We start from the raw sequence: 26649 nt of genomic DNA on the forward strand, positions 1-26649 counted from the left end.
AAGATTATTGTATTCTCAAATAGAGAACTTTTTAAAGACATGCCAGCTCAACAAAATCTGTCTTAAAACCACATGAACACATTGCAATAATAACAAATTCTCTATATTCTATACATGTGCGTAACTTTTCACCGCCTGCTGTTCTGCTCACAGGATAACAGCACAATATAGAACTTTTACAATCTGCAAGTATTTCAGAAGTAGACAGTACCTTTACCCATGTTGCTGTCTGGCCCTCCAAAAATTGAAAAAACAGATTTATATGAGCAGTTTAATAAGTTAAAAATATTCATCCATTATATAAACCAAATGCAATCTAATCATATAATTATAACTGGTTAAATACATTTTTTCCTTCCCTGCTTGTTAATTTATGAGTGTATTATATTTCAGCCTCCAGAGATGCAGAATCAAAACAGATTATTGCACCTTAATAAGTTGTTTAAGATTTCTGGTTAGAAAACGGACTCTCTTGCATCAAAAAATGAGCTATGAATAAGTGTAGATAATCTTTACTGAATGTGTCAGTAGAGGCAGAGAGTCAATGTAATGAAAAATAACCAGCACTGAGACCATAAGCCATGACCATAAGGCCTTCATTGTTTGATTAGATATGGGTTTTGTATCAGAATGACAGCACACAGAATCAAGAAAACTGCTCTTTAAATGGGGGTCTTCTTTTATATTGTTCCTGTACAATTTTTTTTAACTGAAGTGATGATTTAGACTGAAGCTCAAGGTCTAATATGACATTTTCAAAGTAGCGGAGAGCACTTTTATCAGCCTCTATTTTATGTGTTTGCTCATTATTTAAACACTTACTTGGACAGAAAAACTAGGGTCATGTTGATTCTTCAAGAGTGAAGGACTTAATGTTCTTTATCTGTGTCTAAAACAAGTCAAATGTTATTTGTCTAGTTGTAAGTTAGTCTGGAGATGTTTTTTAGTGGAGCTGTCCTTTTATAAATGTTTGTAGTCATATCATGATTCATGATCATGCCTACTCTCCCTCAGATCAGACATTTTTCACTGTGTAATCATCATTGTCATTCACTGTGAGGATTGGTCAGTCAAATTGCCAATCCACATGTTGAAATCGCTTTCTTGTTTATTTCTGTTGTCATTTATGTTGACACTGCCACTGCATGAAGTAATGATTCCCCTGTTTTTTTTTGTTTGTTTGTTTGTTTTTCTCATCTTTTTTTCAAATGGACCCTCCCCTTCTCCTTATTATTATTATTATTATTTTTTTTTGTTCTCCATTTTACCCACCTACCCACCTCCCTTTTTATTTTGTGAATTTGTTTGATTTATTTATTTTTTTTTATGACAGCAAATTGGAATAGATCAGGGTGACATCCCAGATCTCTCACAGGTCAGTGTACATCTCACCTTCCACTTTCTCTACTCTGTTTTTCTGCTGCTCACTCTACTTTTCTAGCTTTCTCTTTCCATATTTCCTTTGTTCAACCTTGGGCACTACATGTGGTTTCATTGGTCTCTCTATTCTTTTAATCATAAATTCACATTTTTTCATCCATTCATATATCTTTGTTTACCCTTTTACCATCTCTTTAATAATTTTCTCCCTTTCAATCTTGACTCATTTTTATTTCGAACCACAATCTCATCTAACATGAGTCTATTTGAGACACCTCCTCTCTGGTTTGATTGATTTTGCTTTCCTGCTTTCTCTTTCACTTCTAAATGCTCCTTAAAGATTCAACAAACAGGCTGAGGTATGTGAAGTTGGCCTGCTAAAACACCACCATCAGCAGCCTAAGGCAGGTTCAGTCACGTGGATTTGAAAACCCTGAGCAATAAGCTTGAATCTACAAAAAACAAAAGCCCAGCATCAAAGGGCTTGAAAACAACATACTAACGCTACATTGACATAAACTTTGCTTTTGTCAAGAAGAATATGTTTTTTTTTTTTGTTTTGTTTGTTTTTTACCCATTTTTGAATTCAAAGAAAGCTGAAGGGATGAAAGGCAGACTGGCACACATCAAGCTGAAAACCTAAAAGCTTTTAAAATCAAAGTGTCGAAGTGTCCTTGGGCAAGACACTGAACCCCTTAACAGCCCATCCCCAGCCATGCAGTGCCGGTCGCAAGCAAGGGGGGGTCGTGTCAGGAAGGGCATCCGGCGTAAAAACTGTCAACATGCGGACAAATGATCCTGGAGACCCTGAACTCACAGGATAAGCTGAAAGGACAAAAAAAAAAGAAATTACATAAAATTAATCAAAATGTATTAATTTCTCTTTTCTTATTACCCTCTCTCAAAAGCAAGGCATTACATTACTCAATATGTTAAGTTTCCAAATGGTTGGGCTCTAAAAGTCGGATGGAGAGTCAATCCAGTTCTTTGTTCCCTGTCATAGCTGACTATTAAAATCCAGTTTTAGTTGAATAAACAATGAAGGGCTACAGCCATCCTCTGCAGTCGGGTTGCATTTCCATAAGCTTTACATTGTTTTATCTTAATAAGGGCTTTAAGAGGTTTGATGTCATGTTTTTGCAGTGGAAAGAGTCTTACTGCTGCCTGCACACAATTTATATTTTACAGTAATGTTGCAATCTCCTTTTGTCCTGACAAATCAAATAGGAATATTTTCAGCTGCTGAATGTAGACACTTCCATCTTCCAAGCTTCTTATGATGCTACTAATATTGAAATATACAAGCGTGATCAGTATGATTTCAGATCAATCTTTATGGTGGTGACAACAAAAGTAATGTTGTAACGAGTTGTTTTTTGGAAGCAGTAATTGTAATATTGCTACTGAAATTTTATTTTTCATCTTTTTACACTGCTTGTTACTAGGAAAACTAATATAGCAGTAACTGGTTATGAGTAATGCGTTACAACAAAACACTGATATCTTGTCATATATTACAAATCTTTACAACCCAGAAGCTTGAGTAATAGAATATTTGAAAATGTCCCTTGAAAAAAAACAAATTTTGATTGAGGTTACAATTTGACAGAAAAATAACTCAACATATCTGATTATCCGTGTGGTTTTGGAGAAATAAATTAACAAACCAAACGGTTTGTACAACATGTTCAATTAGCCATAACTGCAAATTACAAATGTTAGCATGTTAACATGTTAAAATAAAGCTTTTATCTGTATTTTTATCATGTTACTGTACCATAACTTTAGCATTTAGTCCAAAGCATCTGTGCTTGAGTGCCTCGCAAAGCCAATAGCACTCAGTTTTATTTATTTAGGATTTCTTTTAAATGACTAATCAGAATAATGCGTATAGTAGTGCTGCAATTAAATTAGCCATATCTGTGTTGTGCCTGGTGCATACCTAATGTCATGTCACATGATGTTCCGGTATAAATACCGGATAAATTTCTTCATTGGTGTCCAAAGGTAAAGAAACATTAAGAAAATTGCAAATATCTTCAACAACGAAAACAATTATTTGTTGCAGCTTTAACTACATTTACAGTGTAATAAACTACAGGTATTCTTGCATGTACGCAAGTGGCAACTTGGGTTTTTTTTTCTTCCTCAGGAAATATTTTAAATTCCCCCACACAGAGACACACAACTCTGAGGTTTTATAGCCACAGTGGAGCGTGACCTTGATCATGCATTAGAAAAAATCATTACAGACTGTAAAGCTGGAAGTTAACAGCATGGGGATTGAATGTGTGGGTGTTAAACTCATAGTAAAAGTGCACAGTTTACAGCAGTCTTTAAATAGACGTTTTTTTTTCTCCCTCCGCTCTCACAGAAAACAAAAGGATCATACATTGTAGGTGGTGGATTGGATACTGTATTGCTTACCCCCTCAAACCTTCTTAACACCCTGCATGAACATCATACTTGCTTATATGTGTGTGTGGCTTCAGACACGACAAGCAAAAGGCCACAAAACCTCATGAATAGAAAATGAGGCATCACCCCTCCGACCCTCCCTCTTCATCTGCATGAAAAAAAATCCCTGTGCCAGGTTTCGACTTGCTCATTTAAATTCCATGCCCTCCCTAGATGTTGTTTATTTCATATTTGTCATGCACGACATGATTGCTTCTGCATGGCAGAGGTGCTTTAATAGTGACTGACCGTGTAATAATTGTAATATGAGAGAGGAGAAAGAAGGGATTTTCTGTCTATATACTTTATTTCTGTGATGAGAAGTTGGACCAAGACTAAAAATTTTTAGGTAAGATGTATGCTGACAATACATCTAGAGGAAGGCAGTTAAAAGATGAGGAGAAACGGACATCCCTTGTAGTGATTGTGTGTATCAGAGCTAATATTGACTGGGCTTCTTTTCACCTATTCAAACTCACTGACAGTTAAAAATGGGGTCTCTCTTTTCTCCGAGAAGCTCTTTCTTTAACAGCCAGGCGACAGTTTGGCAAGAACCCACAATTTTGCCAGCCGCGAAGGACTCTGAAGCCAAAACACACTCCCCAAGATGTGTGTGTGTGTGTGTGTGTTTGCGTGCATGTCTGCAGCCCAATTGACAGCACACTGCATTTTTGTGGACAGGGAGACAGACATGACGTTGTCATATTTTCACAGTGGAGGAATTTCCTTTCCTCAGCCAGAAAAGAGCTTATTTCTTCTTTGTCAAGTTGCAGACATGTTTAAGAGAACTGCTTTACTATACAACTGATAATGCAACTGTCTGGATTGCTTTTGGGCTCTTTTTTTTGTATTTTTTCTGTTGGGTTTTCGGCATTAATGAGGCACTTAACAAGCACAGAGGACATTGTTTTGTGCAATATAAACAACTGAAGTTGAACTTAATTTTGCAGAATAAGTTTTATTTTTTATTTTTAGTAGCGTAGCAACAATATCCAAGTAACCTATTCACTAACTCATCTAGAAGTTGAGCTCAAATGTTGAGCTGCTGCCTTGTGTCATCCTACAACAAAGAACATTTTAGACTTTTCTAGTTAAGCAATTAAGAAAAGGTGTAAAGATTAAAGTGTAATCACTGTCTCAAGTGGAATAAATATGCAGATATTTGGTTAAACTACTGGAGAGACACTGATGAGTCAGAGGTACAGAGTGCATCCCGACACTCATTGTGTAGTAATGACAGGACCTCTCAGTGCAAGAGACAATGCAAGATAAGCAAGACAGAGGCAAAACGCAACAAAGGGAAGTTAAATGGGGGAAAAAAAATTAAAGAAGCAGTAAAGAAAATATTTCCCTCTACTCATGTAAAGTCAGGAGAAGAAGTGGAACAACCTCTCCTCTGCTCTCCAGCTTTTTCCTTGCTCTTTGTTATTCAGCCTTCTTTGTTCTGTCTCCCCTTTGAGTCTCCTGCTAACAGCGAGTGTTTGCTGCATGTTGCCATGGCTATTCTTGGAGCCTGATGCACTGTGTTACCTTCCTGTGAGACCAACTAACTCTGGGTGCTGTGTTCGTGGGCGGGTCTGTTTTGTGCACATGAGAGAAACAAAGAGAGTGATTTTGAAAAAGTTCAGTTGGATTACTGAATTTCTTTGTCTCCTGGATTTTCCTCATACTCATTTTCTCTCACAGGCTCCCAGCAGCCTCCTGGAGGCTTTAGAGCAGCACCTGGCCTCTCTGGAGGGAAAGAAGACCAAGGAGTTGAATGCAGACACCAGGTAGACAAGTTAATTGCCTGTCAGTTATATCAGGTTTTCCCAAAACATCACACCCTATACACAATACAAAAAAAAGGAAAAATAAGAAATGTATACATTTGCATTCTGTCTCACAGAGCATCCACTTTGTCCAGTGCCGTCTCATCTCTCTCCTCCACCGGCATGTCCTTCAGCCGCATGGATGAGAAAGAGAAGCAGCAGGCCTTGGAGGAGGAACAGGCCAGACTGCAGGCTCTAAAGGTAACAGATGTAATACTTTCATACTAAGTCACCTCTTAATCAGTCGGTCAGATTCATAAATGCCAGCTGCAGCAGAAGGTCTAATAGTTACTGCTGTCACATTTTACTGCCCCTCTTACTCTGGCTCAAGCAGCTCTCGATTGATGCAACAAAGAGAAAGGATTTAATATAAAAATAGCTTTTTTTTTAAATTTTATTCTTTTTATTCAACTAGTATGAATATAGGATTTGTGTCTGGATTATAATTTACACTAACTGTCTATTATGCAGTTACAATTAACACTAGGGATGTTGCGTGAACGGTACCTAATTGATAAAGTTTTGACAATGTGATGCTAGTGGTTTTCAAAAGCCTCTAGACAAACGATGCCTCAGAATGAAATGATAAAACAACTCTAGACTTAACAAAGCATTTCACAAGCCCCTTTCACACATTCACTTGAATTCTTAAATTCTCGTGAATTTGTATGGATTTGTATGTGAGATTGCAAATTTCAGTGTGATACACACCCGACCTTATCTGGACTTTATCCTGCACGCCCTAGTGTACTAGGCTATTAACACGGCATTGAAATTAAATGCTGCCGTTATTGTTTGTGAATTGCAAAAGCTGCAAACATTCACAAAGGCTAACGTTAGCTTGTTTAAACTAACAAAGTTAGAGTTCATAATGTGAGCTGTGTGCTACTTAAAACGTTTGATAGTAAGCGAGCTACTGGCAGTACTGTTCAGCCTCCTAACATATGCAGTACCCCATAGCAATGTGTGTGTCTGAGTGTGCATACACATGCGTGTATGTTAGCACACTGTATGCTGCAGCTTCTGTGGTCTTCTGAAAGCCATAACGTTTTTCCTAAGATCTCCTAATTTTCTTTTCGCTTATTCATAGTTACGATGTTACGCAGGACAGGTAGGTGTCCACAAAAACACACACACACTGAGCCAACCAAGCTTTTCAAAGGCATAGAAAATATGACATAAAATGCAGTGAAAACACTACCACAAAAAAAGTTGATTATATTTGACACACTTTATGTTTTGTATTTAATTACATGAATTACTTTTTATTAGTTGAAGGCTCCATCCCATCATTGCTGCTGGAATAGAATAGAAAAGCTAATGCTGTATTACATTCATTACATCGGTTTATTTTTGTCATATAATCAATATACAGGTATTGAGAATCTTGGATTTTCAGTGGTATTGGTATCGACTATTACATTTTTGGCATCGCAACAACCCTAATTAACACAACCATTCCTTATTTATCTTTAATCTGTCAGCATTGTTATCAGGTCTTGATATGCAAATAACAAGCCCAATTTTTAAAAATGGTTGGGCTGATGTGTAAAATGTGAATAAAAACAGAACGCAATGAGTTGCAAATCTCATGTATTACTGCCAATAAATTCAAAATGAGCTAATACTTTTTCGTAAAATGTCCATTTCAACAGCCTATATGTTGTTTGTGTTCTATTGTCAATAAAATATAGGTTGATGAGATTTGCAAATCATTGCCTTCTGTTTTATTTTATGTTTTACACATAGTTGTAATTTCGTAAAATGTTAATTTTGCTATGTTTAACTATGCATTTTCCAGTCTTCCTGCAGAATTTAATTTACTGGCTATACCAAGTTCAGATTTTGGTTGCTATTAAACTCTGAAAATAAGACACTGCAAACTATATTATATGCAGAACAGAAGTGTAGTTGTAGTTTGATCCTCTGAACTAAAGAATCACTTTAAAAAGCCAGCTCAAAATGACAAGTGTAACTGCAATCATTGCCCTAGATTCAAGTCCGTGCTCTAACTGCGCTTACAGAAAGGGGGGAAAAATGCAAATCTACAGCAACACACACGTTCCTTGACAAATGATACAAAAATGTATATATAATACTGGCTGGGGTGTTGATGTATTTGCACAGCCATTTTGCTGTTTGGTGAGTTCTGAACTCCAGTTGAGGATAAAGGCCAGAAGTCCCAGTGGTGAGCTGAGCAATAGAAAAGTCAAGTGTAAAATGTGTTGACATTTCTTGCTCCAGCCCTGGGAGTCCTGCTTACAGCAAACTGTAATTGAGTAAGAGCAGTGAAGCTACAAAACACACACACAACAGCTCTGTGTGTATGTGTGTGTGCGTGCGTTTTAAGTATGCTTACATCCTAGCAGAGTAGATACAGTACGCATTTAGTAGTGTTTCCAGTATAGCTTTGAACTTTGTTGATATATGAAGCATGTATATTCCAGCAGATTAAGTGCAGTATGTGCTGCCAGTGTGTCTTGATGTGTTTGTTTGTGTGCACAGTTGATTGGATTTTAGCGCTCTCTTTACTCTGTGCCCTTGGTTGCCCTGTTTCTGCCAAGGTCCACCGATTACCTTTGGGTTTAGTTAGGAAGAAGAGCGAAAATAATGTGTGTGTGTGTGTGTGTGTGTGTGTGTGTGTGTGTGAGAGAGAGAGAGAGAACATAACGGAGTAAGAGAGAGAGTGAGGAAGCTGGGGTTAGCAGAGGTCGTCGAAATATTCGTCCAGCTGTCTGCATGCTCTGGTGTCCATATGGACTCAACACACATATACTTGCATAGAAAAACACTTACACACAGCTACTGGCGAGCTGGGGCCTTAGCCCAAACAATAACAGCATTTTCCATTTGTTCCTTGCTACACGGTCAGAATATAAAAGGACTCAGCTCAGGCTGAGGCTGCTACAACAGGGAATTCTGTTTATTAAACTGCTTTAAGTTTAAAATCCTTTAAAAGTAGATGGAGTTGTAAAGTGAATTGGATATTTTCCAGGCCTTTACATTGTGTTATCTGTGTCCATGCATGAATTAAAATAGACAATGGGATAGAGAGACTGAATTTTCATTCCAACTGTGGCCACCCATACTACAAACCTTTACTTTTGTACAAAAAAACTATACATGTTTCCAAACAGTAACAAACATATTAATCCTTGTAGAGCAGTTAATTCATTCCAGCAGCGAAAGTCCATCCAGCATGAAATCCTTGCAGATGAAAATATCAAAAAAATTAACAATTCAACCACAAGAATTATAGAAAATCAGCAATACAAGTGATACAAAATAGTATATAGTGTAGCTGTACAAGAACTTTATTTTGCATGTTCAACATCCAAAGAAAGTGTTTTGAAAATCTGTGTGGGTTACTAACTGTATACTACACACTTTATTTGATTTATAGATTTAGACCTGCTGTCATTTTCCATTAAAACTTGTCATACAGAATAATTTAAAATCACACTGTGGTGGGAAGTTGTTGACAGTCAGATTTCCCTGCTGTTACCAGCAGGCATCATACTGACCCTGAGGCAATATGTTGAAATTCAAGCAAGAAATGAAAGTCTAGGGGAGGTGGGGAGAAACTCATAATGTGCAGGAACACCTTTACAGTGCTAGATTGTTGACCAGGGATCATCAAGTTAAATAATGTCTGCTAGTTGCGCTTTGTAATCCAGTTGTTTCTAAAATGAGAGCAGTCAGACCTGAAGGTGCAAAGCACGGTTAACCAGTAATCATTAAGTATTTTGTGCTATATAAATGGGATCTCCAGGTACACTTACATAAGGCTGCATATCTTGTTTGGTTTTTTTAATTACATTGAATCAATTGCAAACAAAGAAGAATTCAAAAGCTTTTGTTGTTTTGCATTTGACTTTTTTCAGTTTTGCTTTTTTGCAGGTTTGTAACTTTGCTGAAGTCAGTATATGTGTCACAGCAGAAAAGGAGTCTGCATTTCACCTGCACATGGGTCTCAGCAGTACAGGGTCAAATACTGTTTGAAATAGGCTGAATTTTTAGTATAACACAGAAAACTCAGACAGTGAGTTTATTTCTGTGTTTTTACCACTAACCCGAGGTGGTATTACAAATCTGTACTTAAGTGCAGTTTTAAGTGGAGTGGACTTTTTCCTCTTTAGGCTACTTTTACGCCACTTATCCACTACATTTAATTTACAACTTTAGTTACTTTTTTCAGATGAAATTTTCAGTCCTGGTCAGTACACGAAGTGTTTTTAATCTGCCTGAACTTTACCACCTGTGCTGTCCTCTTCCACGTTAAGTTGCTAAATAACTTTGGCCCCTATTTTTCAGGAATTACCATACATTTTCATACATTTTCACATTTTGTAGAAAAATTTGTAGAATAACCGTACAAAGCACAGAAATTCAACTTATCATTTTTTCTTTTTACTCATAAAAACTGCACATTCTGCATTTTAAAAAATTGGTTAATGAGGATCTCAAAACCACAAAAAAGTTTAGTACAGACCACAAGGCATTACAGGCATACAGCTGGCATTAAATAGATCCCTATGAATGCTAGAAATGGATTTTGTTTTGTGGTCTTTTTCTATTTCAGTGTATTTATATGCGTTTGTCTTTTGGCACACTTTTATGTGTGTATGTGTTCATAAGAGGAAGTTTGCCTTTTCCAGGATTTGGACTTTGTGGGGAAAAGAACTCAATTTTCATAGGAAATGACTTCACCTGATCATACCGTCATATTTTTTCTGTCTTTTTTTGTTTTTTTCTTGTTTGTCATTTGTTTGTACGCACACCTATCCACGTGTTCTCTAGGACCAGCGCCTGAAGGAGATCAGCATGCAGACTCCACCCTCTGCCTCCCCGAGCAGCCAGTCGATAGGCAGCATCAACAACAACCACATCGCACAAACCCCAGAGTTGTTTAGCTCCACGCTGTCTGCCAACAGGTTCAAAGAAATGCACAAACACTCACAACTGAAGTGTGTTTCATCAATATTTTTGTATTATCAACAGCCTAAATGACTATGTGAATGTGAAAGAGATCACTCATAGTGACATAAACACAGATTATAATCACTCACTTTTGCATATCCCCTCAGCTATACAGACCATTTTAGTGTCTTATCTCATTGTTGTATGACTTACAGTTTAGGTTTTTTGTTTGGTGTCAGATCTCTTATACATGTTAAGTAAAAAGCCTCTTATAAAATAACTGCATGTCGTCTGCTGAGCATAGGTGAATAAGAGCTAAAGAAATGTCTCAGAAGTTGCTGGTGAGCAAAATGCAGTTTAAGTTAAGTTCCGGACTTAAATGACTAAAAGCTATTTTTTTCAGCTTAATGTTTATAAAGTTCACCTTATGAACTTGAAAATATATAGATACAAATATTTTATGTTCCTTTTACTAGTGTATACTTCCTTCAGATGGCCAAGAAATCTATTATATCTGCATATGCAATTAATATAAAAATCGACATATTAAAAATTGAACACAAACCTTTATCACAGCCGATGATAAAAGACAGCAATTACTCGTCCTTGACATATAATTAAACATGTCAAGTAAATCATAACAAAGGTGAAAGTATATTTCAGCTCTGCTCCTCATTAAAATAAGCAAAGCGTTAAATGACAGCTTTTAAAGCTTGGGAAGAATGATTATAATATGCAAAACAGTGCAAACTAATAAACAAAAGACTTGGTGGTTAAATTTTAACCATCTTCTCTTAAAATGTACTATATCTAAAGTAATTTTGCCTTTAAAGCTCTGTACAATGCTTTAGATACCAACCCCAACAAAGCAAATCAGTGTATTTCATCTCGACTGACTCCAGCTGTGGAGAAGTTGCACTAATAGTATTTATTCTTGATAATCAGAACAGAATTTATACTCAACATGCACACAACGTAATACAACCTGAATTTACTGCTTCTAACTGTTTTACTGCTTTGTGGAAGTTTTTACAGCCCTGTAGAGAGCAAGGATTGATCCCTATCTGTGACAAAAGAACATTTTTATTGGTGGATTTAGCTATTTATGTGTGATTAATTAAATATTAATGCTCTATCTCCATCTGTCTTTCTCTATTCTGTTTCTCTTTATCTCTCCCTGACGTATTCACTTGATTGCTATTCCTTTCTTCCCATCACTCTCTTTACCCCCCCCGCCCCCCCAATTATCCCTCTTTCCTTCCCTCTCTTTCCACTCTTTTGCAGTGTGCCCAATCTGAACAGTGACCTGTTTGATCTTCAGCCGGCCTTCATCCCCGCTGTGCAGAGCACTCCTTCCATCTCCACTGCCAACAGTGCCTGGGGAGGTAAGCTTACCTACCCACATACACACATTACACGCTTACACAAATGCACTTTGCATTTACATATATCAAGGCAGCAGCAGGGACACACAGATGCGAAAACGCCATCTACCTTCCCACACACACAAAAATGAATTTATTTCTCAAATATTCCCTCTGGCCAGTCATTCACCTGTCTGCCCGTCCATCTGCCAGCCCATTTGTCTTTTTATGAAAACCATCCATCCACCAACCATCACTCTGTCCCTTCAATCTTCAGTAACTAATGTTGCATGACCCAGCTGGTGTCTTGTGAAGAGACGCCGTCAAATAAGTTTTGAGTGCAGGTGTTTTAAGTGTAAATACTCAGAGTATTTTGTTATATTGAATCTTGTTACCATGTGTGCATCCTCTGAGCAGCAACAGTATAACAGACTGTAGACATCCAGATATTACCATTGCTGTGCCGTATGTATTCCCTCAGTTTCTTGATAAAGTTGACAGTTGACACAGCCCAAAATAAATCTAGAAGTACTGTTCAGTGCACATTATTAGAGGCTTTATGACAGAGGATTAAACTAACACCATTTATAGTGTTTGGCCAAACTTCAGAGTCAGAGCTACATTCCAACCTAGATATCAGTTCTTCATTCTATCAGTGGTTCTGACACAGGGAGCTGAGATAACTATCCCCTGTGCTTTTCTTAAAAATGGCAGAGAACGATGCTTCAGTAAATGAGCAGGGCTGTAAATGTATTAAACCATGATGAGGTTTTTAGAAAGGAATTTATTGAAATCAAGTGATATGAGAAGATCAACACCACTCATACAGTGTGTGTCCTTTCATGTACTGTAAAGCTTAGCTTAGCATTAAGAATTGAAACAAAAGAAATGGAATTCATCTCTAAAGCTTATTAATTAGTATGTTTTCTTTATTCATCTAAACCACAAGCCAAAGTGGAAAACAGCTATTATCCATTTTACTGATGGATTCTGGGCTGAGGTATTGTCATTTAAAAAAACAAAAACAAACATGGTATAATGTGATAATTAGTGGGTTTTAGTTTTTTTGTTTGTGGATTTTTTTACTTGAGACCAAGGCTGGCTAGCTGTTTCCCACGATCTCTGTGGTCCGAGCCACGTTTGAAGCCTCGTATTTAAAAAGAGATGGATCTTCTCAATTAACTGTGCTGTACGATGTTTCACTAGTAATGTACTTGTACACGGGTCATGGCAATATTCCCAATATGGCTTTAAGATTGATTTATATGTAGGCTACAGAAAGTGATGGTGGTTACAAAAAAACAAAAATATACGAATCTCTATCTGCAATGTTTAATTTCCATCATTTTAAGATCCTTATTGAACACTGTTACATTCCTGAAAAGTTAATTCTATTACTGACACTAGACCTAATAATTGTCGTTGTGGTTTACATTCTATGGGGAATTTTTTAGTCTTGTTTGGTGGGTTCAACAAAGATTGTCTCCCCCTGTCTGAGGTTTCAAACCTCAATCCCCAACAGTGGATAAACACAATAAAACAAAAGGTACATCAACAGATTTCCTCGTGCACAGGCTTTACTCTCCTCTGAAAGCCTGACATTCTCCACAGCCTGCACAAGTTACTAAGCAACAACAATGGCAGTGCAGGACCGAAATGTCCATGTTTTCTAATCTATTGGGATTAGTTTAACAGGAGGTGGTGGAATCCAAGCAAGAGAAAAAAGACAATTTCAGCCCAATCCTCATCACAGTTTTTGCATATCTTAAGTTCTTTTCTTTGCATAATAATTCTAGCTGTGAATTGGTACCATTTTACCAGCACCAACAGGGCTTTAATCAGTCATATTTGACTGCATCCCTCAGGATTGGAGAGCCAGCCTCTGCAGCAGACCGTCCCAGCGATGACTGTAGATTTTGATGCTGTGTTTGGAAATAAAGCCACGCCCAGTAACAACGGCCCACAACCTGCACCTGGTAAAGCATGCTCTGTCTGACTCTTCAGACGGAGACACACTGGAAACTAAAAACTTCTTGTCTTGCTGGCAGCACAAGCGTAGCATTTAACTAACCCTCTGACTAGTTCCAGCAGCCTGTGACAGTGAGTGGGCATATGTAGCTTTCTATCTTTGTCACGTAGTCTGTTGTTTGAGTTCTTATAGAATCTCTAATGACAGTGAGCCTAACACTACTGCATTAACCTCTGAAACGGACATAGCTGAAAGCTTGGTTTAAAATCTCAACAATTTTTGTATAATAGTAGTATATAATACAAAACAGTGCAAATTATCTGCTCAAAAGTCATCTGATCTCCTTTTTTAGGAATAAGTTGGTGTGATTTGACAGTCATGGTGAAAACACAAAAATAAAATGTTGTCACAGTTTGACTATTGACAAAACCGATTTGTGCATTGTCTTGACATCAAAGTCTTACCTCTTTAAATTAGCAAAAATTGCATAGAAATACAAATTTTTGCAGTAGTAAGACGCAAGATAACAAGAAGATATGTGATCCCAATTCAATCCCAGCCCTTCATTGGTTGCACATCTTTACTTTCAGGATTCCAATACAGGTCTTAAAATGTTGGCCGCAAAAAAAAAAAATTCAAGTAATTTAAAGGAGCATTTGTTGGGAGAACAAAACTGAATGGCATCTCTTGAATGGACTAGACAGAGTGTAGGAACCCACTCTCCATTTACAACACCTTCTCTTGTTGTGGTTTCTAGCCTGTTATGATAACGGCTTTCGACTGATGGCTCTTAAGTGTTGCAGGTTTGAGACTTTGACTGTGAGCCCTCTTATTAGCTTACTATCTCTTAACCTCTCAGCAACTGGCACAATCAATCTCTGTGCTTCTCGACCCTTTCAGCTCCCAAGACGATCCCGCAGAGCGTATACTAATTTTAAGGCACAGCAAGTTATCGACCGCTCCAAAGAAGGCACAGCAGATAAGAGCGAGCACCTGCAGAGGTCATCTCAAGACTATTCTTGTCATAAAGGGAGAGAGAGGTTCAAAAAGAGGTGCAGGTTTGAACTGCAAGAGTTCAGAGGAAGTCATAGGAACTAATTTAAGTTTCAGTGGAGATGCTTGTTGAAAAATGGAATCACTTCACTCCAGAGCTCCTTTACACAGTTGTGAATAGTCTTTGACATGGCAGTTTTATGCTCTTCCTTTTTTTGCAACAGTCAATAAGGATGTGCTGCAAAGTGAGGTCACTCCTCTCACTCTAACCTGTAGTCTGGATTCAGACTTATTTCTTGTCTTTATCTAGCTGAACATATTTTTACTGCGACAGTGCCCATCAATCAGCATTACTGTAAATTTGCCAGGATTAATCAGGCAGCTGTTTCACACCAACAGTCGCTGCACATGCTGTTCAAACTTGTTAGGAGCGAGGATTATCATACAGAGTTGAAGCACTAATCGTAAATCTGATGGAAAGCCTACTGTAACATTACTACTTCAAACACATGGCAATGCAAATCTGTTTCTGTTCTGAGTGTGGGGTGCAGATTTTGCTCAGGAGCTGCTGATTTCTATCTTGCTCCAATCTTGTTTAACCCAGTCAATCTCTTCTGCTCAGCTCAGCTCAGAATTAAGAGTTGGAGGCTTGTGGCTCCAGTAGACTGCCCGGTTCTGGCTTTGGAGAGACTAACTTCTTTCTATTAATAGGCCCTCTGTTGAAGCTGCCACTACTAACTACTAATACACCATCTGGATAATTGGCAGTATCTCACAAAAATCCCTGTGCTACTGTATGTCTCTGTTTCCTTCTGTATGCACCAATGTGTTGTCTGCATATCACTATGCATCCACATGTCTGTATATTTGTTTATAACAGTGTGTGTGTCCATGTATGTGTCTGTTTGTATGTCGTCTGTCATTTTGCTCCGGCCCATCTGTCTACTTCTGTTCGTCTCTTTTGTTTTGTTGTTGTTCACACTACTCCCTCCCTCCCTCCATTTATTTCATCTCTAGCTCTCTCTTTGCCTCATCGTCTCCCCATCACACTTCACAAGGCAAGAATCACCCAGGCAACTCCTTTCCATCTGTTCTCCTCCTCCTCCTCCTCCTCTTCTCTCCCATATTTTCAATTCAGATTCCTTTCTCTGTCATTTGTCTCCTCCATAAAGTCTGTCTTCATAATCATATTTTTTTTAGTTAACTGATATCTTACTATACGCTTTGTGTGCAGAGATGTGGAGGCATTTGTTATTTATTTTTATTGAGTTTTGAATTTAATGAATGGGCAGTAAACAGTTCATATTGGTATTACCAAAGCTTTCTCGCTTTCCTGTCTTTGATATATATTTTCTGCTTTCTTTTTTCATGGTCCTTACAGTTTTAGACCAATTCAGGGATGTAATTCTGCTTCTATTTTTAGTGGAAGATTTGGAGCTTAGAGTACAAATCTCTTTTAATGTCTTTTCTAAATCAAATATCTTTCCCGTCAAAGGATGTCTTTAGATGATTTATAAATAAGGCTTCAAAAATTTTGCATTTGCAAAAAAATAATGTTCTTCCCTTTGATATCTCTGCTCATATCAATTTATTTATCAATCTCTTATTTATTTAGGTGGTTAGTTAGTTGTCATCTTAATCTGTGATCGTGGTCAGCCTTCTTAACATAAGCCCTTTTTAGTTGTGAACTGCAGACAACGTTTGGACAATGTTGTTTCACCTGTAACACACAGCAGGTGATTGTCAGAAAACCTATCACATGGGGAGAAACTCTGCATGATTTCAGTGAATGGACCCGCCTGGTCAGAACATGCAGGGGACATGATTTAAAAAAAAAAAAAAACAATCTGTGGATAACAATGTTTTGTTTACAGCACATCGAAGTTGTCAGTCAAAAAAAGAACAAAAAAAACTACCAGTCATAGGATAAAACTTTGTTAACACCAACGTGCAGCAACACATGCAGCTCCTTAGATAAAGTGAGGAGATGTTCACGGTTGTAGTGAGTATGTGAAAGCAGCTATTTTCTTTATGGTCTATATCAGGTCTAGCTCTTCCAGAGTTGTTTTTTCCACCCTGTGTGAGAACATTTTAACTTTGTTTCCCCACTTAATTATCATCTCTTATGCATAAAAGGAGGATTAAAAGAATCTGATGATTTTACATGCAGTTTTATCATAATACAAGTAATAGTAAGCTCTATACTGCAATTTAAGAGCAATGCTTTTTCACTTTATTTGAAGGAGAAGCCTGTTTGTGTATATGCCTGAAATAATTGGCTATATTGTGTAAAACTTTTAAGGTCACAACATCCAAAATTGACATTGCAAAACAAAAAAGTATTGTAAGTATTGTCTGTCGTGACAACATCACTTTAACCAACGGTTAAACCACCAGTGTTATGTAAAAAACGGGCTTTAGCTGAGCAACCATTTAAAATCTCTGTTACATGTAGTTGTAATTCACCTTCCCAGTGTTTTACAATTGAACCCTTGGTATGGATTTACTTTCTTTCTTCCCTTTGATCTTAAACTCTTGTGACTGTCAAATCCATTGCTGAAGCATCTAAGCTAACACATACAGCACGATCTGCCCAGTTTGAGACAATGCTCTCAGTGCTCACTTCATCACTTCTCTTCCTCCTCCACTGCCTGACTCCTCCCTTCCAAATTTTATTTCTCTTCTGTATGCAATCTACTGAGCATTTTCACTTTTTATTCCTTCATTCCTTGCTTCTCTATCTCTTTCTTCCATTGCCATCTTGGTTCACTTTAATTCACTGAGCTATACTGACACCATAGTTAGGAAACCAAAAATTATCCATGTTTCCAAAGTGTTTTATCACAGTGACAACAATAATGGATGTCAACAACAGGAGAGAAATTAGAGTCAAGAGAATTAAAAAGATAGTGGGTAAAACTGTTTCTTTCCTCGTTTCCTCTTTACTCTATTTCCCACTCTCCTAATTTCCCATCTTTTCTCTCTGTTTCTTGTCCCTGTTTTGTCTGTTTACTTTTTTCTATCTATGTATGCTTCCCCTACTTTCTCCCTTTTTCTTGCATCTGCTATGCTAGCAGGAAAAGTGTTTTCTGAATCTCTTGTGTCAGCACCACTGTCAGACCTACACACCGCTTCCTAACTAAACATTATTCCTCCCTCTTTTTTTCCACCTTCAGTTGCCTATGATTTTTTTTTTCCCACCCTTTCTCCTCCTCTGTGTTTTGCAGGCAAACTACATTTGCACCAGTTGTTTTGCTTTTTCTCATTTCATTTCTTTTCAGCTTTATGATGTTGCCGTGCTCTTGTTGTTGATTTATTTCAGCTTTCTGTCTGCTGGTATTGATTTTTGTATTTATTTTTTTAACTCTTAATGGTTACTGGCTATAGAGAGGAAGAAGTGTAGAGGTTGAAATCCCACTCATGCATGCAATTGTGTTAAAGAATCTAGATTAAATCAAGTCTTTCTGATCTCAAGTTTTATCTTTTTCTTTTATTGCTTCTTCATATGCTTTTCTCCTTTTATTGTTGCCGTGTTAGACATTTTACACGTACAGTATACAAGTTATACACTACTGCACCTTCAGGTTTCTACCAGCAGAGTAATACTGAGCTGCTAGCTGAATGAGTGCTGACATAAAAAGTTGTTAACACAGGCACTTAAACATAAACACGCGCAACAACACAGGAAATTACATTTGCACCTACCGGCCACGGACAAACGCGATCACACACTCCCATAAACACCTGTTCAAAACCAATCACTGTTGGGATTCAGAGAGTGTACAGCAGTAGACAGATAAATCAATCATCTAGAACAAGTGCTGCAAGCTACTGAGTCAGGGATTACAGGCTCACTGCTGATAGAATAAGGCTGCTGTATGACAGTAAAAAAGTAGAGTCTTGGTAGAGCATAGATGGACTATATATGCTTTAAACAGGAAAATGTGCCTATGTAAGAATATAGGTCAGGGAGAATTCAATTAACAGCAAGCCTAGCAGAGAGATTGTGGCTCATATTAAAGAGTTATGGTTCAGCAGTATTTCCAGATCAAAACAGTCCAGCTCTGCTTCATTAAAATCATAGAAATGTGAGTGGATGGTTAGAAAAGTTCGGATAATTAGGTTGAATGTTGAGTCGGCTCTCATTAGATTCAGGATCAAATACAGATGCAACAACTTTCAGTAACAGATGGTTCTGTAACTTTCTTCACCTCACAAATGACTTTTCCTAGTGGATTTCAGGGTTTTTGAGTCTTTACAAACGATAGTTCACAAAGCTCTGCCCTGCCTAGTTCGCAGCTACTGTAAAACAGATGTGCATTCACTACTTGACATTTTTGGTAACTTGATAGTCTGACTAATACAGGCTTGTCATTTCCCTTCAGTAACTAATAAAGTAAAACCATAACATGCTGAATTTGTTTGTTGGAATTGTTTACAATCCACTAAATGTGCATGAATCAAGGAGCTAGAAAACACATTTCTACAATGTATAGATAGCATATGTATTAACTTTTTCACTATTGTTAAATTCAAAAGATTGCTCAACACCTGTAAATTTGCTTTTCAGACTAAATTTATTTACTACACACCTCAAACTTTACATTAGCATAAAAAGCTACATTTGTCATGCATATTTGATGTTAACACTTAGAGCTAGCTGCTCCTTTATTCTGCATTTTATAATCATGTTGGCAAACATGAAGATCCCACATGAAAATCTTCTCTCAAACTATACACTACTAGTCACCGCAAACATGTAAGATGTGATGCATTAATGCCATCGGTCATATTAGAGACAACTGCAGAGCCAAAGATTCACACCTGACAAACTTGTTTTTCAGTACTGATCTAACAAATTGGATCATATTCTCCTCTACATAATTACAGTGTAAATATAATAACATTATAGGCCACATTTTTCATTCAAAGGTGATTTTTAAGCTTTTAACACGACACACACACTGCCTTATGTGTATTTGATAAACCCAACTACAACAACCCTTCCTACCTTAAAATTGTAATAACTCTTCTGGCTAAGTTAAAACCTCATCAGAGCTGCGACTGCTAATTGGCTACTACGCCGTCTTACTTTCTTGCGTTAAATTAGCGCAAAGGCAAGTAATGAGTCCCATTACTACAAGTACAGGGTAAATATTGCCTAGTTGTGATGACCAAGCTATGATGTGACATTAGGATTTGGCTGTTGCAGCAAAGTGTACATCAAATGGTCATAGCTATTTTGTTCTTTACACTTTCTTTAATTCAGCATACCTCTCACCGCTCACATGTCACATGTTTGTATGATGTAATAACATCTATGTGCTCATTTCTGTCTATATGACATTGTCACCAGCCTATCCTTTCAGCTTATTTACATATATGGGTTCATTTTCCCTTCAGGTTTTGATGCTCTGGGAGACCTGTTGAAGCCTACTATTCCCACTCACACTGCACCACCTCCTCACCCTCAAATGGCCATCCATCCTGGAGGAAAGCTGCTAGCCAACGACCTCGATTCATCTCTGGCCAACCTCGTGGGCAGTGAGTGTTGAGAAACATGTGGACGCATAGCTGAATGTGTCAGCAAAGGGGAAAAGAATTACTTAAGGCTAAATCTGTTTTTGTTGTAGTATTGCAGCATCTGTAAAGAAGTATTTTGCTAACTGCTAGAACATTTATATAACTAAACTCCAGAAAATCTAGATTATATGTATTTGTTTGTCATTTGTACTCATTAGCTTACAAAGCTGCACCCCTTCCTTCATTAACTATTTTGACTACAAACACCTGATTTTACATGTTAATGAAAACCCGATATTAGAGTACAAAGATTAAGTATATTCAGAGTGAAAAACGGTATTCAAAGCTGAAAAACTTGCCTCTCCATTTCATTTGCTCTCTTTAATCTATGATCACTCAATTTCTGTTTCTGTCCCTCTTCAGATCTGCAGTTTGGTGGAACCCCAGCCAAGAAGTAAGTGTCGTCAGTTGTGCTTTTGTGGAAGATTTATTTTGTGACAAAAAAAACAGTCTGTTATATGTTTTGCCACTTAAACATTACAACACAAAGAGTAATTAGGTAATGTATTTCAGTATTTAACTTGTTTTATACAATTGCCTCAGGCTGAGCAGGTGAAAATGCAGAAAATGTAACTTTAGTTTTGCAAGCTTTTTTTCTTTAATCCTCTTTCTCAGGCCAGACATGCAGTGGAGCCAGTCTGGAGAGAAGAAGCTGACAGGCGGCCAGAACTGGCAGAATAAGACCATGTCTACCACACAGTGGAGTCCTGCACCCATGGCCCCACAGCCCATGCCTGTACAACACGTGGTAAGGAGACAGAAGCAGACACACACTGCATTTATGGAACCACAGAATGCACACTGAAATATTCCATCAAAGGTGTCTACAAGTCCTTAAAGGCTGGCTTCACTAATTTTCAACTTACATTCTGGTTGTAAAGGGTATGAATACATGTACACTCACAGGCCACTTTATTAGGTACTCCTGTACAATCCAATCCATTTGAGTACAGCATGAATACTACTTTTACAATGTTATAATTTATAGTTTATTTAGTTTAAAACATTAAACCTACCTCTTCCCATTATGTCCTGTACGATTCCACCACCCCCGACAGTATATCCAGAAAGTATTCACAGCACTAACCCTTTTTCCTAAATGTATTAAATTCATTGTTTTCCTTGGAATTCTACAAAAAATACCCCATAATGATAATCTGAAAGAAGTTTGTTTTGAAATTTTTGCATATTTATCAAAAAGAAAAAAGAAAAAAAAATCCCGTACATAAGTATTCACAAGCCCACACCTATTTTTGGGCAGTTCCTCCCATTCTTCTTTCCAGTTCCTCTCAAGCTCCATCAGGTTGGATGAGAAGCATCAGTGCACAACCATGTTCAGATCTCTCCAGAGATGTTCAATTGGATTCAAGTATGGGCTCTGAGTGGGTCACTCAAGGACATTCACAGAGTTGTCCTGTAGCCACTCCTTTGTTAACCTGGCTGTGTGCTTTGCGTCGGTGTCTTGTTGAATGAAAAACCGTCGCCCCAGTCTGAGGTCCAGAGTGCTCTGGAACATTGCTGCGTTCATCTTTCCCTCGATCCTGACTAGTCTCCCAGTTCCTGCCGCTGAAAAACATGCCCACAGCATGATGCTGCCACCACCAGGCTTTACTGTAGGGAAGGTATTGGCCAGGTGGTGAGTCGTGCCTGGTTTTCTCCAGAGGATGGACCAGAGCTCAATTTTGAGTACCGTGCAAAGTCTGTGAACTTATGCACATGTGATTTATTATTTATTTATTCTTAAATCTACTTAATAAATAAATAAATATTTTAATAAATTTGACTTCAGACTGCCTCCTCTACAGAGGGCAAGTTGGACGGGTTCAGGAGCTCCTCAAAGTGTCCTTCTACCGTCTGACAATATCCTCTGTCCAGGTCAGCAGTTCTCCTCTCTTGCTCAATACAGCCTTGGCCAAACTCTGCTTTTCTCTACCTGAGGTATCCAATGGATTTCCCGAACTTCCCTGAGGCAAACCAAAAGTCTTTCTTCATAGCCTCCCCCACACCAGTGTTTTTGCATTTGCAACCACCAGAACCTTGAGTCAACCATGCTTGAATTGCCTCTTTCTTCAGCCTGACTGCCTCCTTTACTGCCGGTGTCCACCAGTGAGTCCAGGCACCAGTTATCTTCTGGCCACAACTCAGAGCAGCTGCTTGCACAATGGAGGCTGTAAAACATGGTCCACTACGATTCCATGTCCCCAGCCTTTTCTACAATGCAGGAGAAATGTTTCCAGAGATGGGAGTTAAAGATCTGATGGACAGGGGCCTCCACCAGGGCTTCCCAGCACACCCTCACTACTCATTTGGGTTTGGTCCGTCTGGCATCCTCCCACTGGATCCAACTCGCCACCAGTTGATCAGTTTACAACTGTGCTTCTCCCTTCACGCAAGTGTCCAAGACATACGGCCTCAAATCTGATGATATGACCACAAAGTCGATCGATGACCTAAGGTGTTTTTGTACCAGGTACACTTGTGAACAACCCTATGTTTGAACATGGTGCAAACACCATGGCCAAACCATGACAAGGACAGAAGTCTAATAACCATTCAGGTTCAGATCAGGCAGGGTATTCCTCCCAATCACTCCACTTCAGGTTTCACCATCATTGCCTACGTGGGCATTGAAGTCCCACAGCAGAATTGTGGAGTCTCCAGATGGTACCCTCTCAAGGACCTTATTCAAGGTCTCCAAGAAGGTCGGATTATCTGAACTACTGTTTGGTGAATAAGCACAATCAACAGCCAGAGCCTTCCTCTCAACAGCCTTTAGCCCTATAGAGACGACCCTCTCGTTCTTCGAGGGTAAACTCCAACACAGCAGCACTCATGCAGGGACTAGTGAGTATCCCCACACCGGCCAAGGGCCTCTCACTCTGGGCAACTCCAGAAAAGAAAGAGTCCAGCCCCTTTCCAGTTTGGTTTTGTATTTGTAGAGGTAAGCGCAACTATAACTAGCTGGTATCGCTCAACCTCTCGCACCAGCTCTGGCTCAAAGGAATAAAAACAAAAAAATTAAAAGAACTCACTTTTATCCAAATTGAGCTTGAAGACACCTTTAAAAAAAAAATAATAATAAAATTAAAAAAAAATCAAAATTGACTGAATGCTTTGTGTCTGTGTGCATGTGAACATTATGCACTTTGTTGGTATCCTACGTACAAATAATGCTGTGTATGCGATTGTATTGACTTTATTCAGTAGCTGTTTGTGTGTGTGTGTGTGTGTGTGTGTGGTGATCTTGGCAGCCCCTGATTGTCCCCCGATCTCTGGACTGCACTTTCTGGCTGACGAGGACAAACTGTCACTAACCATCCACTTCCTGTCTTTCTCCCTTTTCCCAATATTCATCTTTTTCGCTCTCTCTCCTGTTGGTCCTCTTCCTTCTTTCTCTTCTCTCCCTGTCCTCTTCACCCCTGCTGTCATTCCCTCTAATCTCTCCTTCCTGTCCTGCTCTTCCAATTCGTGCATTCCTTCCGTCTGTTTTGCACTGTCATCCACTCCTCTTCCTTCCCTTCTTCACTTATGTTTTTTTATTGCATCTGTTTTGCGTTGTCATCTACTTGTCCTGTTTTCGCTAAACTGCCTTTGACATCGGCATGTCTGTATGTTGACCTCTCCTTATTTTTCCTTTTTATATTTTCTTCACTCTCCCCTTTTTGCCTTGAAAAATTCCACATTTGCACACATTCTTCTCCTTCATCGGCACCTTTTTATTCTGTTTGTACTTCTCATTCTTTCACAACTTCATATTTTCCCCATCTTTCTTCCACTGTTTTTTCCTTTTTATTTCGGTCTTACCCTCTCTCGGCCTCTACCTCGTCATACCTTTTTAACCTCCCTCTTTCATCATCTCCCGCTCATTTTCTGGTTTTTGTCTTTCACTCTGCCTTTGTCATTTTCTCACATCCTGTTCCCTCAAATTCTTTTCTCTGCCTCTTTTTGTCTTTTTCTTTGTGTACCTCCCTTTTCTCTGTCTTTTGTCTTTTTTTCCTTGTTGCGTCCTGATGCAGAATGGAATGTTCTATACTAGTTATGTAAGTACTTATACCTGTTTAGTTCATCTTAATGAGTTGCTCAATAACTTCTATTATGTGCTACAAGCCTCCCTTTCACTTCTCGTCCTCTTCATCTCTTTCTACGTCACCTACTGCTATTTTCCATTCCTTAGAGACACTTGTCTATAAAGAATTTTGATTCAGTTCTTTCCAATTTCCACAAATACATTTCCACAAATAACCCTCTCACCTCTGTGCTACAGGCTAATGTTCTGCGCTGATTATAAAAGCACTAAGAGCACTAAGTGCAGAAAAAACTTAATATAACTCTTATCTGTGCTGCAGCTCTCAATATGTGTCCAAAAACTATATTTAACTTTGACATGGTAGTTCATTATCATGACCATGCACTGCAGTTTTACATTTAATTTTAAATACACCTTCATGCAGTTGTAAATGTGCACTAGTGCACCTTCACCACTTAAGATAGTCCCCAACAAATGCTGTATTTGCTCCTGTTTGAAATGTCAAAACAAATTCTGTCTTTACAGTATCGAAAGAAAGCACATGTGTGTCTTGTAATCAGAATGTGTCACCCAAAGAGTTTGTCTAGAATGTTTACCTAGAATAATCAGATATACAGAATATATTTTCCATTCCCTCAAACTGACTCAGTCCAAAAAAATGAGATTTTGTGCTGGTACATTCATGTAAACCTCCTGTATTAGAAATTGCTCTAATAATGAAGAAAGAAAGGAGATACATGTGACATCTCTCCATCACCTGCATTCATCTCCTCAGATGAAGAAATACAATGCCTCCACATTTAGGGCGTTAATCTGATTTCATTTTTAGAGAATGTTGAAATTTGCTTGGAGGCATGCTTCCATCGAGTTTTATAAATTTGTATTCAGATTTGTCATGCATTTCTATATGAGGCCTCCAACAGGCTTAAGATGCAGTTGCTTGGGGCAGGCACATAACATTATACTGTGAGCTACATAGTCATCAACAGTAAAACTAACGAGAACAGGCCAAAAAGCCAGGAAGTTGCACCATGTAAAGATTTCTTCTTAGTAGGCAGCGACTTAAAGGCAAACTAAAACAAATCATGCACAGGTAGATCCATAAATGATTTCTTTGTGCTTGAAAGGCAGCTGTTTTATTAGACATGCAGCTGCAAAGCAGGACAATAACACTCCATTGACAAATTAAATTACTGAATCGATGATTGCAGTGTCATTGTAGTTAGTCACATATTTTCAGAATCCAGCAGCTGGTGACGTGGTAATTGCACCGACTTTCTCTGTAGAAAGAGTCAGATTGACCCCTACATAAAATTTAAGATCTGTTGTAGAGAATGATTTATTTAAAGGCGGACGAAAGTTTCAGAAACTTTAAAAATCATTCATGCAATCATTTGGTACAATTTTATAAATCGTTTAACCCACTGCCATGGGCTTGCAGACTAAAAAAGATCTTCTGTTGTTCACAGTCTGTGTTAAAACCTAAGACAGAAGAAGGAATCTGAAATAATGCTAATCCAACTGGAGACATGCTATTCACTGCATTATTTAATTATTTGTTTCTCAGTGACAATGACAAAAACTTGCCTATGGCGATTTATTCAGTGGCGTGTGCACACACATCGAATGAAAAATTCACCTAAACAACTTTAAATCTATTTTTCCTCCTATATGGTACAATGCAAAAGTCTCTTCTTTGTTTGGTCAGTAATGAACTGAATTCTCCCTTCAGCGTACATTAAGAAAGACAAGCAAATACAGTAAAATGCATAAGCTTAATCTTCGAGAGACAATAATATAAATGGTCATTATTGTCTCTGAGGAAGAACATACTGCATATTATAACCGACTGGTGTAAATGCACATGTCTCATAAACCAGCAAACATACCTTTCATAAGCCATAAGATAATAACAAAGTCAAAGCAGCAATATACATGGCATTACACGTAGCAGATGTTGTGATGGTCCCTGCTCGCTTTATACTTGAAATGCCAGCCATAAATTCAGCAAAACCTTTCACTTATTCAACCTTCACTTCACCATGCAGGTAATTTAAGGTCAGAAATCTGTCTCTACAGAAAAACATAGGAGATGACAAAGGGAATAACAAAAACTCAACTTTAAACTGCTTAAATCCTGGATGA

General features: G+C 38.1%; 1 protein-coding gene across 13 annotated transcripts in view; it reads left to right on the top strand.

The window, feature by feature from the left end:
- The window catches only part of si:ch211-200p22.4 (phosphatidylinositol-binding clathrin assembly protein), a 75106-nt gene that overhangs the window by 40086 nt on the left and 8371 nt on the right, over nucleotides 1-26649 (top strand). The window contains exons 8-19 of one of the 13 annotated variants that reach the window (XM_067523482.1): nucleotides 1334-1375; nucleotides 3755-3775; nucleotides 5524-5609; nucleotides 5726-5849; nucleotides 6739-6759; nucleotides 10449-10615; nucleotides 11853-11953; nucleotides 13798-13908; nucleotides 20298-20438; nucleotides 20841-20871; nucleotides 21093-21225; nucleotides 24494-24517. In XM_067523482.1, coding sequence (XP_067379583.1) covers nucleotides 1334-1375; nucleotides 3755-3775; nucleotides 5524-5609; nucleotides 5726-5849; nucleotides 6739-6759; nucleotides 10449-10615; nucleotides 11853-11953; nucleotides 13798-13908; nucleotides 20298-20438; nucleotides 20841-20871; nucleotides 21093-21225; nucleotides 24494-24517 — 1002 coding nt within the window. The remainder of the gene's footprint in view (nucleotides 1-1333; nucleotides 1376-3754; nucleotides 3776-5523; nucleotides 5610-5725; nucleotides 5850-6738; nucleotides 6760-10448; nucleotides 10616-11852; nucleotides 11954-13797; nucleotides 13909-20297; nucleotides 20439-20840; nucleotides 20872-21092; nucleotides 21226-24493; nucleotides 24518-26649) is intronic. The other 12 variants (XM_067523486.1, XM_067523494.1, XM_067523495.1 and 9 more) reach the window with 12 other exon arrangements.

The sequence above is a fragment of the Channa argus genome, chromosome 12 (genome assembly GCF_033026475.1).
Source record: "Channa argus isolate prfri chromosome 12, Channa argus male v1.0, whole genome shotgun sequence".
NCBI lineage: Eukaryota > Metazoa > Chordata > Actinopteri > Anabantiformes > Channidae > Channa > Channa argus.